At 51.8% G+C, this 13188-nt stretch overlaps 1 protein-coding gene across 1 annotated transcript; it reads right to left on the bottom strand.

Annotated features, from left to right (window-relative positions):
• Window positions 1-370: 370 nt before the first annotated feature.
• CRYBB2 (crystallin beta B2) lies at window positions 371-9078 on the bottom strand. Its single transcript, XM_061170045.1, has 5 exons — window positions 9025-9078; window positions 6178-6296; window positions 3482-3614; window positions 2206-2348; window positions 371-539 (listed from the first exon to the last, which is right to left on the bottom strand). Exons 1-5 carry the CDS (start codon window positions 9076-9078, stop codon window positions 371-373), a joined length of 618 nt encoding a protein of 205 aa, XP_061026028.1.
• Between the last annotated feature and the right edge of the window lie 4110 nt (window positions 9079-13188).

Here is a 13188-nt window from a genome sequence, read left to right as displayed (position 1 = left end):
GGGGTAAAGAGGGTTGTAAGTCAGGTGAAGAAGTGGAGGCTCAGAGAGGTTGGACAATGTGCCCAAGATCACACAGCTAAGCAGCTGCAGAGCTGAAAATTCTCGAAGAGGTTGCCCACCCCTCACCCAGTCACTTTCTGGTTCTCTCTTCTTTCTGTGTCTCTTTCATACAAGTGCACGCGTGCACACACACACTACACACAGCACCCTGGCTCGCACGGGGATAAGTGCACGCAGCACCCTGGCTCCCATGGGGGATAAAAGACACTGCCGTGGACAAGTTGCAAGTCACACTTTATTCACTCGCCAGGATGTCTGGTGGGATCCTGGGCAGCTGACCAGGCCCCTGGGAAGGAAGAAATGGGAGGCACTAGTTGGAGGGGTGGAAGGTGCCTCGTTGGTGCCACTGCATGTCACGGATGCGGCGCACGGACTGCACCTGGGGCTGGGGGGCCCCGAAGTCGCCGCTGTCCTTGTAATCACCCTTCTCCAGCAGGTACTGCAGCCCGCGGTAGCCGGGGTACTGGTAGCCGACCCACCTGCAGGGCCAGAGGTGGGAAGAGGGGACGTGGGGAGACAGGAGATGCAGATGGAGAGAGAGGGGGAGAATTGTTTAGCCACTAGGAAGGGTGGGGCCTTTCAATCATTTCACACTAACTGGGTGTCGAGCAGGAACACCCCCACTCTTCCTGGGACCAGCCTCTGCTTTCTTCCTTCCCTTGATGGGGAGCTCACTACCTCCAGAAGCAACTTTTAACTGAAGGCCTGACACTGGGTTCAGAGGAAGGGGTGATCTCAAGCTCACTTAAGCTTAGAAGAAGACAGGCCTCTTAACCCAACCCCTGGCAAGGCCAAAGGACAGCAGGCTAGGTCCCAGGAGCCCTCCATGATCCCTCCACCCTTTGAAGCCATCACCATTTAGGGGTCACTCACTCTGAGTACCTGATGACCATTACAGTCTTCTCCCCAGAAAGCATCACACAGTCCTGGCCCACATGGACCTGCCCATCCAGCCCCTGTGGACACCTCTAGCTCTGCTTCTCAGACTTGGGCCCCTATATCTCTGCAGCACAGCCACTCCGTCCCTTGTAGAGCCCATCAGACTCACCAGGCTCCTCCCACCACAGGACCTTTGCATGTGCTGTTCTCACTGTCTGGGATGTCCTTCCTTCTCTCTACCTCTATAATTCCTACTTTCTTGAGATCTCAGCTCAAGAGTGCCTTCCTTGGGGAAGGAGGCCAGATTCGTGCAGATTCCTAAACTATTAACAGTTGTCCCCAACCAGACTGCTAGCTACACAAGGCAGAGGCCAGGTCTGTTTAACCTACCTTGACTTAACTGATCACTTAACACGGTGCCTGGCATATGACGTCACTCGACAAATTGAATCAACGAATGAATAAACGAGTAAATGGAGGGGAACATGAATACAGAACTTTGCACGCTCTAAGAGTGTGACAAGTCCCAGAAAGCCAGTGTTGGTAAACTAGCACTCTTGGGGGAGAAAAAAAAAAAGTCTTGATTTGTAACATTTTCCAATTTCTGAGGTGTAAATACTTCATGATGGCTCATTTCAAGTTACCAATGATTAAATAACCAGCTCACATACATTCTGAAAAGTTAACAGTCAGCTTTTGCAAGCTGGTACAAGCCGGCTCCAGCACGCCACTGCCCAAAGCCCATCGTCAGACTCCCCACGGAATCCAAATTTTTCACATTGAGAAATTCCCCAATGCTGATGGTTGAGGTTTATGTACCGAAGTTTAATTTGGTGGAGAAGGATCCCTCCTATTTCCAATCTCAGGAACTCAGGCCGTCAAAGGCCAGCACGGGCTGGGCTTCCTGCCTCTCCCAGCTCTGTTAAGACCACTCAACTCATTCCCAGCTTCTGCTCCCCCCACACCCTCCCCACCTCTGCCTTACCCTGCCCCCCCCCCCACCATTTACTGTCCTGCTCTTTGGGCCTGAGGTTAAGGCCAAGGTTTCTCTCCTCCAGAGGTAGGGTGTTGCCCAAAAGGCAGATCAGGATGGAACTTCAGGGGCCGAAAGCCATGTGTAGGCTGATGATTTCAACGCCCATTTTCCAATGAGAAGACTGAGGTCAGGAATGTACAAGATTCCCAGAGTTCAGGACAGAGCAGGACTTAGCAGCCCAGGGTCTGGGCCCCTGGGGCAGGGCGAGCCAGGGCTGGGTGTGCACTCACGTGCCACTCTGCACCCGCACAGAAGACACCTTCTCCTGGTAGCCGTGGGCGTGGAAGCTGGGCACATCATCGTCTATCACCTCCATCTTCTTCCCTGTGAAGTTGGGGTTCTCATAGAGGATGATCTTATGCTCCTGGCTGTCCTGTGGACAGGGAGTGGGGGAAAGCGAGTGTGGGTGAGGGGTCCCTGGAGTTGGGACCAGCAGGCTCCACCTGCAGCCCTCTGGCCCAAGACCCCCACCACGTGAGTGTCTATGGCAACGGCATCCAACAGTGTTTGTTCATTAAGATCCTACTGGGCTATTTTCACGTAACAGACAGTCCAGATTCTACACTTCGGGGAATATTTGATTCTGAAATGGCATTTTCCCTCCCAACGCCTCAACTCCCCTTTTTAAAAATAAATGACAGCCATGATACATACACACACACACATAGGCTTATCGTGCCTCTAGTAGACACTTGAAATATTTTGGCTTTCCTTCATCTCCACATATCTTCCCAGCCTCCTGCTCCTGTGACATTTTTCTTAGTCATCTCCTTTCATCCTTTAAACTACTTTTATGCTGTTTGGTGGATAAGAAAACTGAGGCTTAGAGAGGTAAAGTGACTTGGTCAAGGTCACACAGCCGGGAGCGCCAGAGCCAGCAGAGGAACCCAGGTCTGTGGAATGCCAAGTCCAATGTTCTCCGATTTTCCATCTAGTTCTGGGGAGAACTAGACTGGGCTGGGGAGGTTTGGGAGTATAACTGAGCATCGCTGGGCCCTTTGCCCTCCAGAGAGTTCACATACTAGTAATCAGGATCAGAGAAGCTCTGAAAGGTTACACTGGCATGAATTGTGAACAAGAGCTAAACTGCCTTCTCCTCCACCCCGAAACCCAGAATTTCTTTGAATATTTATGGTGGCAATCATTTATGGAACGATTGCTTTGTGATAGAAATCACACAGCCCTGGATAGCACCATCCACATAGAATAGAATGTGAACAGCGCCCCCTGGAGCATCTTGAATGAAGCCCCTGAAGTCATACGATGTGGCAATTCTCAGGCTAAGCCTGCTGGTTATCTCAGGACAGTAGATACTAATATCCCCATCTTACAGGTGAGGAAACTGAGGCTCAGGGAAGTGAAGTGACTTATGCGAGGTCACACAGCCAGGAAGTCCCCCGCCAGTCAGAAGGGGCACGATGCCAGAGGTGAAGGCTCCTTCCTGGTCCCCAGACTGCTGGCTCCAAGGAGGCAAAGAGAGGAAGAAGATGAGGGTCGGGGGCTTACCACTTTGATGGGCCTCAGGGAGCTGAGGGAGTCTGTCCTCCGACTGCTGGTCCATGAGTCCCAGCGGGGGTACTCGCCCTTCTCAAACACAAACTGCTCCCCTTTGCAGTTGGCTTGCTCATAGCCCACCCAGCTGCAGTGGAGACAGAGAGAGAGAGGGCAGGTCAGGCTCACTCCAGGCTTCCTCTGGTGGGACCCTGGCTACTTGTTTGGGCCCCAGAGCTCACAGTTGCCCAGCTGATCCAAATGAGTAGCAGCCTCATTTAACTCCAAGCACAGCAAATCCAAGAGCAGTGTCACCTCAGTTATCCAGAACCCAGCAGGGTGCTGACTTCAATCATCTGGAACATAACCAAGAAATGAGGAGGAAGTCTAAAAGATGGCCTAGCAACAAATACAGATGTATAGAACCCATGTCCTAAGGCCAATGGTATGCTGGTAAATCAATAGCCAGCTCTGAAAAACAAAACAAATCCTGTTTGTAGCGTTAGCTAATTTCCATGGTGTAAATACTCCCACCGTGGCCAGTGTCAAGCTCTCAGTGTGACATCAGTGAACATGGAGTTGGGAAGAAATGTGCCCAATCAGCTTTTACTACCCAGAACAGACTCCAGAATATCCCTGTATCTAAAGCTCACGTACCTTGTTCATACCAACCCCTTCTCTCTGGGTCTCTTTCCTCTTTGGTTCTTGATGGTGGTCTCTGGACTCCTACGCTACACAAAACTCTAACAGTCTTAGATTCACAGTAGAAGAGAAAATCCTTAAAGGGAAGGATTACCTGCCGGTGAGGCATGGCTAATAGAGGAAAGGGGACAATAAGAAAAAGGTGGCACCGACTTCATGACGCCTGGCATTCTGGGGCGTTCATCGCAGAGGCAGACAGTTCAGCCTGGCACAGTGACAACTTTGGAACAGTAATCTAAGTCCTTAACGGAAGGGGAGATGGTGTTTCTTGCTGCTTTTAGAAGAGGATGCCCTCTTGATCTGGCAATTCAGCTTTAGGCAACGTGTCCTTAGAAAACAGTTGTCAAAGAGCTCACAGATAACATGGGTAACGATGTTCATCACGGTGTCGTTTATAATATCAAATAATCAAAACAACTTACACATCCAATGGGCAGGGCCTGGTTGAGTAAATTATGTCATATCCCGTAATGAAATGATACAAAGGCATGAAAAACAATGAAGTAGGACACGGGTTCTCAAACTTAACTGGGCAGAAATATCACAAGGTGGTGAGTTTGTGAAATGCAGATTCCTGGGCTCCAGGCCCAAGAGTTTGATTCAATGGGGCAGGGCTGGGACCCAAGAATCTGCACTTCAAAGCCTCCCCACCTTCTGTGATTCTGACACAGATTTACCTCCAAAAATCTCTTTGAAAAGCACTGACATAAAATGCTACTTAATGACATGGAGAGAATTTGAGATAAAAGTTTTCAAAATGAGTTATAAAACAGTATGTAAAGCATGATCTGACTTTTGATTAAGTATATATCTAATATATATTTGATGAAATATATACAGAGAAAAATATAAGTTTATATGAAAATCTTAATGGTTACTCTGAGTGGTAAGATTAGAGTCGTATGGCTTTTTTGCACTAAACCATTGCTCCTTAATTTTAAACAATAAACAATAATTAATAAAACTATCAAAGTTATATTTTTTAAAAGAAAGCAGAGGAGGAATGTAAGGTCTATTTGAGAAATTCTTCCATCCAAATACTAAAAAAAAAGACAACTGAAAAATCAGATGTGGTGCTTCATTGTCAAAACTTCAGCCGTCCAGGAAGGCATGCTCTCAGGCACACTGATGCTCTGAGCGCATCAGCTAAGTGGGGCTGGGCAGGGCCATTCCTCTGGCTGTGTTCTGCACACCAGCAGACTCTGATTCAATTAGGGTCATCACACACTGCAGAATTCCCGGTGAACCTTTAGGTGTGGTGCGGGTCATCCAGGACCCACACTAGACTCACTGACCTGTTGGTTGGGGGTCACTGGTGGCCACCCCTGATTCCGGAGGCTCTTGGAGAGAAGGAACAGTCAGGGAACCACAAGGAAAGGCCCCTGCAGGCTGTGCTCAACTATGTCACCTGAGCGCAGCAGAGTCAGACCTGATCAGCCACCTCCCCTTCTCTCTTGGGCCAGGGGTCCCAAGCCTGCTGGCCCCCAAATGTGTCAGCATATCTGCGAAAACCAAGTATCACCAGGACCTGGGAAGGGAGGGGTGGTTGCAGAGCTGGGACATCCAGCTTTAAACCTCCCAGGAGAGTGAGGACACTCCCAGAGCCAGAGATTGGCAGCTCTAAAAAGGTCCACGGGAGTCACTGTGTCTGTCTCCCTGCCTCAAGGAAGTGGATGACCTTGGTGTCAGGCTTTTCATATGAGCTCCATCCCATCATCCTCAGGAGGACATGGTTATCCTCATCCTACAGAGGAGAAAACCGAGGCGCAGAGAGAGAAGTTCCTGGTCTAACGTCACACAGCACAGAAGTGGTGGAACCAGGATTTGAAACCCAGCTCTGTCTGACCTCAAACCACAAGCTCTCTCCACAGGCTGCCAAGACCCCAAATCCTGGTCTCCTGATTGCACAGTCTAGGAGCTCAGTGAGAGTGGATCCCTCCAGCTCGTTCCACAGCCTGACTGCCTCACTCTGGCAACCCCTGACCAAGTGAGGCACCCCAGGTACTTACGGTCCAGCCTGCACCAGGACAGAGCCTGCCTTCTCCACGCCAGTCTCCTTCAGGTTGGGGCAGGGCCCACTGAGCTCATGTGAGTGGCCCTGGAAGTTTTCCTGCTCAAAGATGATGATCTGCAACAGGAGGAGAGAGTCAGACCCCCGTCATGATGGGGAGGAGGGAGAACAGGGCAGTGGGGGTGAGTGGGTGTAGGGAGGGGACTCAGAGAGCCTTGAAGGATGCTGAAGGGTTCCACACTTGGGAATCACGAACCAAATATAAAGTCTGACAGTCTTGGCTCCAGTTACCAGCTGCGAGACCCTGAGCCAGTATTTCACCTGTCTGAGCCTCGGTTTCCCCATCTGTAAAATGGGAAATAAAGACAGAACCTACATCATGGGGTTGTTGGAAGGATTCAGAGGAGTGTAATGGTAAGCACACCATATTTGCTCTGGGTGTGGGAGGCATAATTATATTAAGGGACATGCTAAGGATCCCAAGTGGGTAAGCGGCAGAACTGAAATTAGAGCCCAAGCTTGTCTGATGCTGTTTCCTGTAGAGCAGCATTTTGATACCACTGGTCTGTGGACCAGAGTAGGAGTAGCAAGATGCTAGACCATGCTGCTTAAGCTTCTCCTGCCCCCATTAGAGCTGGACCAGTGCTGCCATATCCACCCTTCACCCCCATTTCACCCATAAGACTACGCATACCTGTGCCCTTTTCTTAAGCCCCCACAGGTTTTGCAGGCTATCCTCCGGATACTTCTTAAGAGGACTTCACTCCCCTTGCCTCACCTGCCTCTCAGCAGCCCAAGGAAGGGCCGGCAGGATCCCCATCAGGAAAAGTGAAGATCAGCAAAATGAAAGGGCTGCTTACGGCCTCACAGCCAAGTGCTAAGAGGTGGGGGAGGGGGGCAGCTGCCTCCTTTCAGGATTCCAGACAGAACTTGGGGGCAGACGTTTTCCAGCCACACTTCCCCCAGGGGACTGCCTCTGGATGAAGGGGGGCGGGGTTCAGGGAAGTGGGCCTCCAGGAGGGGCAGCTGCACAATCCATGCGGTCAGCACTGGCTGGGTAAACACGCCCCTCTCTCCCAGGCCGGGGATTAACCGGACAAAGCCAGGGGAGGGAGGCCCAGCAAGGTTCAGAGTCAAATTCCATGGGCTCAGTTCAGCCTTTATGATCACTGACAAGACCACAGATGGGTCAGGAGAACTGGGCTCCTATGTCGCCTCTGTGGCATCCAGCTGTGCAACCTGAGGAAACCACGTGATTGCTCTGAGCCTCAGCTGCCCCATCTGTAAAATGGGGAATCATGCCTATTCTGCAGGCTTATTGAGAAGAATCAAGAACCTGGGAGTCAGGGGCTAGTGGATTATGACGCTGGCCGGGGAGACAAGGGCTTACAGGGGCAAGGAGGGCAAGGCAGGTCAGCCTCCCCGTGCATCTGAAAGGCCTCAGAGCCCAGGAGCTCAGTACTATCATTGTTGTTGTATGTATCAACAAATGGACGCTAAAAATTTCCGTATTACCTAATCCTTTCAACCTGCACTGTCCAATTCAGCAACTACTAGATGTCTATTGAACATGTGCAATTAATCTGAATTAAAATGTGCTATGGGTATCAAATACACATCAGATGTTGAAGATACAGTATGAAAAAAAGAATGTAAAATAGGTCTCTAATAATTTTTCTACTGACTGTACATTAGGATATATTGGGCTTAATAAAATATATGAAAATTAATTTCCCCTGTTTCTTTTTACTTTGTTAACATGGCTACTAGGAAGCGCTAAAGTCCATAAGTGGCTCCCATTTGAAATCGATTGGACAGCGCTGCTCCAAGCCGTATCACACTGGGCTTCTTGCTGCTCAAACTCACCCATCTCACTCCAACCCCTGGGCCTTTGCACTCACTGTGCCCGTTGCCAAGAATGTTCTCCCCCTACCCCCAACTCCCCAATTTTCACTACTTCCTCACTTGGCTGGGGGCTCTGCTCAATGTCACCTCCTCAGAGAAGTCCTCCCTGACCACCTTAGCTAACATGTTCCTCGTCCACCCTGACCCTAAAGAACCCACTCTTGTTTCTTCCTAACACTTTCCACTCCTTGAAGTTATGTATTTATTAGTTTATGTATTGTCTTTCTTCTAGAAAGTAAGCCTCTTCAGGGACAGAATTGGGGTGAGCTGGGTTGGGGGCCCAAATCAGACAAAAAGGCAGTTCCAGGATGAAATCTACGCCTGGGGCCTCTGAGGCAGAGGGAAACAGGAGGGCAGCCTGGTGGACTGTTGCTGGTAGAAGTTTGAGGGCAGATTCAGTGTGACAAGCCCCTGACATTGGGATAAGATCCCACCGCCCTTAGGAGGAAAAAACAAAGAAGGCTGGCGTTAGGGGGACAAGCATTAGGCTGAGCCTGCTTTCTTTGCCTCTTCACAATTACCTTATGCCATGAGTCCAACACTCCCCAGTTTTTGAAGGAGGGACCTGAGGCTCAGAAAGGTCAAGTGACTGGCCAAGGTCACACAGCAAGTGTGGAGTCAGGAATCCCACCCCACCTCCCATTCACAAGCCCCCTCTCAGACTGGACTGAGGGTCTGCCTCGGCTTTGAGTACCCACCCTGGGCAATGGGGTAAAGGGTAAGGCAGAGAAAATTAAGTCTCCAAAGCCAGAAGGATGCTAGTCGTGGGCTGGGGAGGGGCCTTCTGAATCAGCACCCCCTCCAGTGTGCAAGTTAGGGATACTGTGGCCCAGAGAGGGGGAGCCCCAGAAAGGAAGACACCAACCCCACTTTACAGGAGGGAAACCGAGTCTGGGAGAGGCACCGTTCTCGCCACCCCTTCCTCCCACGTGGTACCCACCTTGGGGTTGAGGGGCTGAGGTTTGCCCGCTTGGGTCTGGTGGTCTGAGGCCATGGTGGGCTGTCCGGTGCAGGAATGACCTGGAAGGCAAGGCATGGGGGAAGCAGCAGTGAGGACCTTTCTCTGGGCCCTCGGTTCCCTCACTGGGGGGGACAGGGGTGGTGGTGGCGGCGTGTCCCGGGGCCACATCACTCCAGCCCCACGTCCTGTTTTTTTGTCTCCCTGATTTCAGGTTGTCCTAGGGCAGTGGGGACGGCCAGCGGCTGCCTGAACGTCCATCCTTAGCTTCGCTTCTTTGTGTCCAGGCCGGCTCCGAGGGGGGACAGAGAAATGAGGTCTACTAAAAAATAAAGTGAGAAACTAGAGTGTGAGTGGGGACTCACTTGGTCACAGATAATTGATGCTATTATGCATAAATTTCTTATGCATCGATTGATATTATGCAGAAATTTCTTGATTCAAAGAATATAATGTGGGCAGACAAACCCCACACACTGGCTGTGCTTGTCCGGGTTTTAGCTCCCAATCTGCCATCTCACAGAGTCCCCTGGACCCCCGCCCCTCATCCCCAACTTCCTCCTTGACTTCTGGCCCCCCCCCATCCAGTACCCAGAATGCTCCTTTCCACCGTTGGTCTTATCCTCCCCTCCACCACCCAAATAGTACACAAGTGTGTTATGGAACTCCTGCCACAAGAAAGCAACGACACGAGTGTTATGGAAGTTCAGGCACTGTGACCAGCAGCAGCCAAGAACGTCAGAAAATTCTGGAAGAGTGTCAGTTTCTTCTCCCTTCCCACAGGATGGGCAGAGAACGTAGCCTGTGTTTTCCCAGTGTAGAGGGGAAACCTGTCTCCTTCTCCAGAGATAACATCCGGCTTACAGAAGCTCCTTCCACACCAGAGGCCAGGCCAGGATGTTCCCCAAAAAGAGGACATTCAACTAAGCAGCTTGGGAGCCAAACCTGCCCTTCTCCCCTAAGAAACCAGCCCTCTGGGTCTGTCACTGTGCCCAAGATCCCACATTACAGCCCCAGCAGCATCCTCAGACTAAAGATTAAGCTCAGGTGGTTCAGCTCAGGTGCTTCCTCCGCTGCTTACCAGCATCAAGGCCCTGGGAAGGTCATCCCCTCTGTGCCTCAATTTCCTGTTCTGTAAAATGGGGACAGGATGGTGCCTGGTCATAGCTATGAACAGGTTGTGATGATCCAATCATATAACACAGAAAACCTCAAGCACTCGGCCACCGTCCCGGAACCCACTCAGTGCTCAGTACACGGCAGCAATTATGGCATTATTAGGGTCCTTTCCACCCAGTTTGAGTGCCTTTGGAGTCACCTGTTACTGGGAGCGCCCCGAGAGGGGGTCTGCTTCCTAGCTGTCCCAAGGCGGGACACAGAGCCGGTGCCTGGGAGTGTTTGTGGATATGGAGAGAGCTGACTCACCGCCCTAGAAATGAAGCTGAACCTTCCGTGGTTTTACTCCTTCCACTTGCACACCCTCAGTTATATGCTCCTCCACTGGCGAAACGAGGATGCTGATGGACTGTTTAATACTAATAAGGAGCACCACCAAAATACACACTGTGCCAGGCACTGCGCTAGACCGCTCACCTATGTACCTCTGAGCCCCACAGCAAAGGAGGTTTTATGACCCCCTCCCCATTTAACAGAAAAGAAAACCGAGGCTCAGCACCTTGAGGTCTTTGCCCCAAGTCACCCTGTCAGAAAGTGACAGCCTCTGGATTTGAACCCAGGTCTCCCACACTTTCCAGCAGGGAGGAGGATGAGAGAAAAAGGCAAGACAAGCAAGAGAGGCATTCTTACCAGTGACACCAGCCCGAGAGTGCCCGTGAAGCCGGCTGGCGGGAGGTGGCATTTATACCTTCCCCAGCAGTGCCGGTGCCAAGGCGGGTGACCGCTGCGTCCCTGCGGAAAGCGGGGCGAGAATGCTGGATTAAGCCCGCACCAAAGCCCAGGTCAGCAAATGCCCACAGACATTGTGTCTCTGCAAAATAATGTCATCAGCTTTCAGATTCGGCCGCGCCAGGGTGGTCAGGCGGTTGAGCAAGGAGATGCCCGCTTTGCATGCATCAGCCGTCCAGCTGCCAGGACCAGGGGCATGCTGGGTTCACTGATGTGGTCAGCTGAGCCCTGGGGGAGGCAGACAGAGGCAAATTTCAGTGGCCCTGGTGAAAAAAAAACAAGGACAGGAAGGTGGTTTGGCAGGGTCCAGCATCCATCCATCCATCCGTGCATTCAACAAATATTGATCAGGCATGCACTTGGCGCCAAGCTCTGCTCTAGGGGGTAGTGTCAGGGAGGGGACCTACCCCAGCCTGGACCATCCAGGAAGGCTCCTGGGAAGAGTCAAAGTCCTCAGCGATGAGAAGAAATTCGCCTGGGAAGCCGGGTTGGGAGGAGGGTTCCAAAGAGAAGGGGACCAGGTACAAGGCACTGTCGCGGTATTTTGAGAAGACCTGCAAACAGGTTAATGCAGCTACAGGGTGGCCTGTGATGGGGCAGGGCCTGGGCTGGGCGGCCAAGGTGGGAAGAGGCCTGATCTTGCAGGGCTGAGGAGTGGGATCTTCATCCTGAAGGCCCCTGACTGTCCCAGCACTCACTGTTCCTCAGCGGGGTGCCCTTAGGATCCTTGGGCCCCGTGGTGTGGAGAAACCTCTCACATCCCTCCTGCCGGCCTCATCGCTGCCTCATGGGCATTTGGCCTTAACTTGGCATCCTTCCAGTTTGCATGTCCTCCTGTAGACAGTCTGTGTCCTGACTGAATCCAAGGTCAGGCAGGAGAGAGGGGACAGCATGGGGGTTTGGAAACTGGGTTTGAGTGAGGGGACTTGCTCGCCCCCGCCTTCCATGCCCCCAACACACACACACACACACACCCCCCAGCCCCCTGGGCATGCTGTGTCTCTCTGTAGCACTTCTCACCACCTGACATCATGTTACTCATTTATCTGCTGTCATTCCAAATAGAAGATAAGCATCACGAGGGAAGGGCCATTGTCTGCCGGGTTTACCACCTGTTGGGCTGCACCTGCAAGCCTGTGAGCCTTGTAGTTTCCCAGCCTTGAGACCAAAGAAAGAGCCCAGAGACAGCGACAGAGACATCAGTGGTTCATTGGACAGAGGATATTGGACATAAATGGTTCTGGAGCGACACCTCACCATGTGCAGCTGATGGCTGCCCAGACATGGCAGAAATCTCCAGCTACTCAGGGAAGAAGGAGGCTGCCCTTTATAGGGGGGAATTGACGTCAGGTGGGCTCATCAATAACCAGGGACTAATGAAGCCCTACAATGAAGAGGACTGGGTAGTCATGTGAGTGAAGCAGGGGCTGGCCGAGCAGGGGATGGACACAGAGCAAGAGAACAGCCACCTTGAGGGGCCTGAGCCTACTCTCCACCCCTACCTCCCCTGCACAACCCTTGCAATCCTGGTCCACCCCACTTCCCCGATATCCCTGGGGTCAGGCCGGGGTGCACCGCAACCAAACACCACAAATGCAATCTAGACACCAGCAGCTAAGGAGCATCACAGGTAAGCCAGGTGCGTATCGGGTCAATTTTTCATGTAAGTCCAGCGGAGGACCACCACGGCAATCAGCAATCAGACTCATCTCGCAGGGAGGTCCCCATTGTCGCCCAGTCTGAGAACAGAGTCCCTCCCCTCAGACTAGGGAAGAAACGTAAGGTGTTCAACAGGCACTAGACAGGGAATATCATGACCATTAAGTGAAATACAAACAGTAAGAGCACTGAGACAACCCCACCCCGCCTGTGGTTTCTGCCCCGCCTGCAAGACCACACCAGCTGTCCACCCTCGGGCCCCACAGCCAGTGCCAAATACCAGAGAGGAAGTTTCACAACAGGCCACAGGGTTAATATAATGGTGCCTTTCTCCAGTAGGGGCCCAGGTTAATTACCTTAGCGGCCTTAGGTGCTGTTGGGGAGAAGACAGGGGAAATCTGTAAGCCCCTTTCTAATGCTATTCCCCACGAAGCAGCAAACACAAACCACCGGGACTTACCTGCCAGTCCCAGGCCACTTTATAACGTGTTCCCTGAGGGTAGATCCTGTGTCAAGGCCAAAAGTGAGTTGTTGTCCTGAGAGGTGGTTGGCAACGGTCCTTTGGTCCCTCGGTGTCAACAG

The sequence above is a fragment of the Eubalaena glacialis genome, chromosome 15 (assembly GCF_028564815.1).
Source record: "Eubalaena glacialis isolate mEubGla1 chromosome 15, mEubGla1.1.hap2.+ XY, whole genome shotgun sequence".
Taxonomy (NCBI): Eukaryota; Metazoa; Chordata; class Mammalia; order Artiodactyla; family Balaenidae; genus Eubalaena; species Eubalaena glacialis.
This window is presented reverse-complemented; position numbering and strand designations above follow the sequence as displayed.

Coding starts and splice junctions, on each gene's coding strand:
- CRYBB2 (XM_061170045.1), bottom strand. CDS start 9,078: ATGGCCTCAGACCACCAGACCCAAGCGGGCAAACCTCAGCCCCTCAAC. Junction 6,297..9,024: donor CTCAGCCCCTCAACCCCAAG/GTGGGTACCACG, acceptor CTCCTGTTGCAG/ATCATCATCTTTGAGCAGGA. Junction 3,615..6,177: donor GTCCTGGTGCAGGCTGGACC/GTAAGTACCTGG, acceptor TCTCCACTGCAG/CTGGGTGGGCTATGAGCAAG.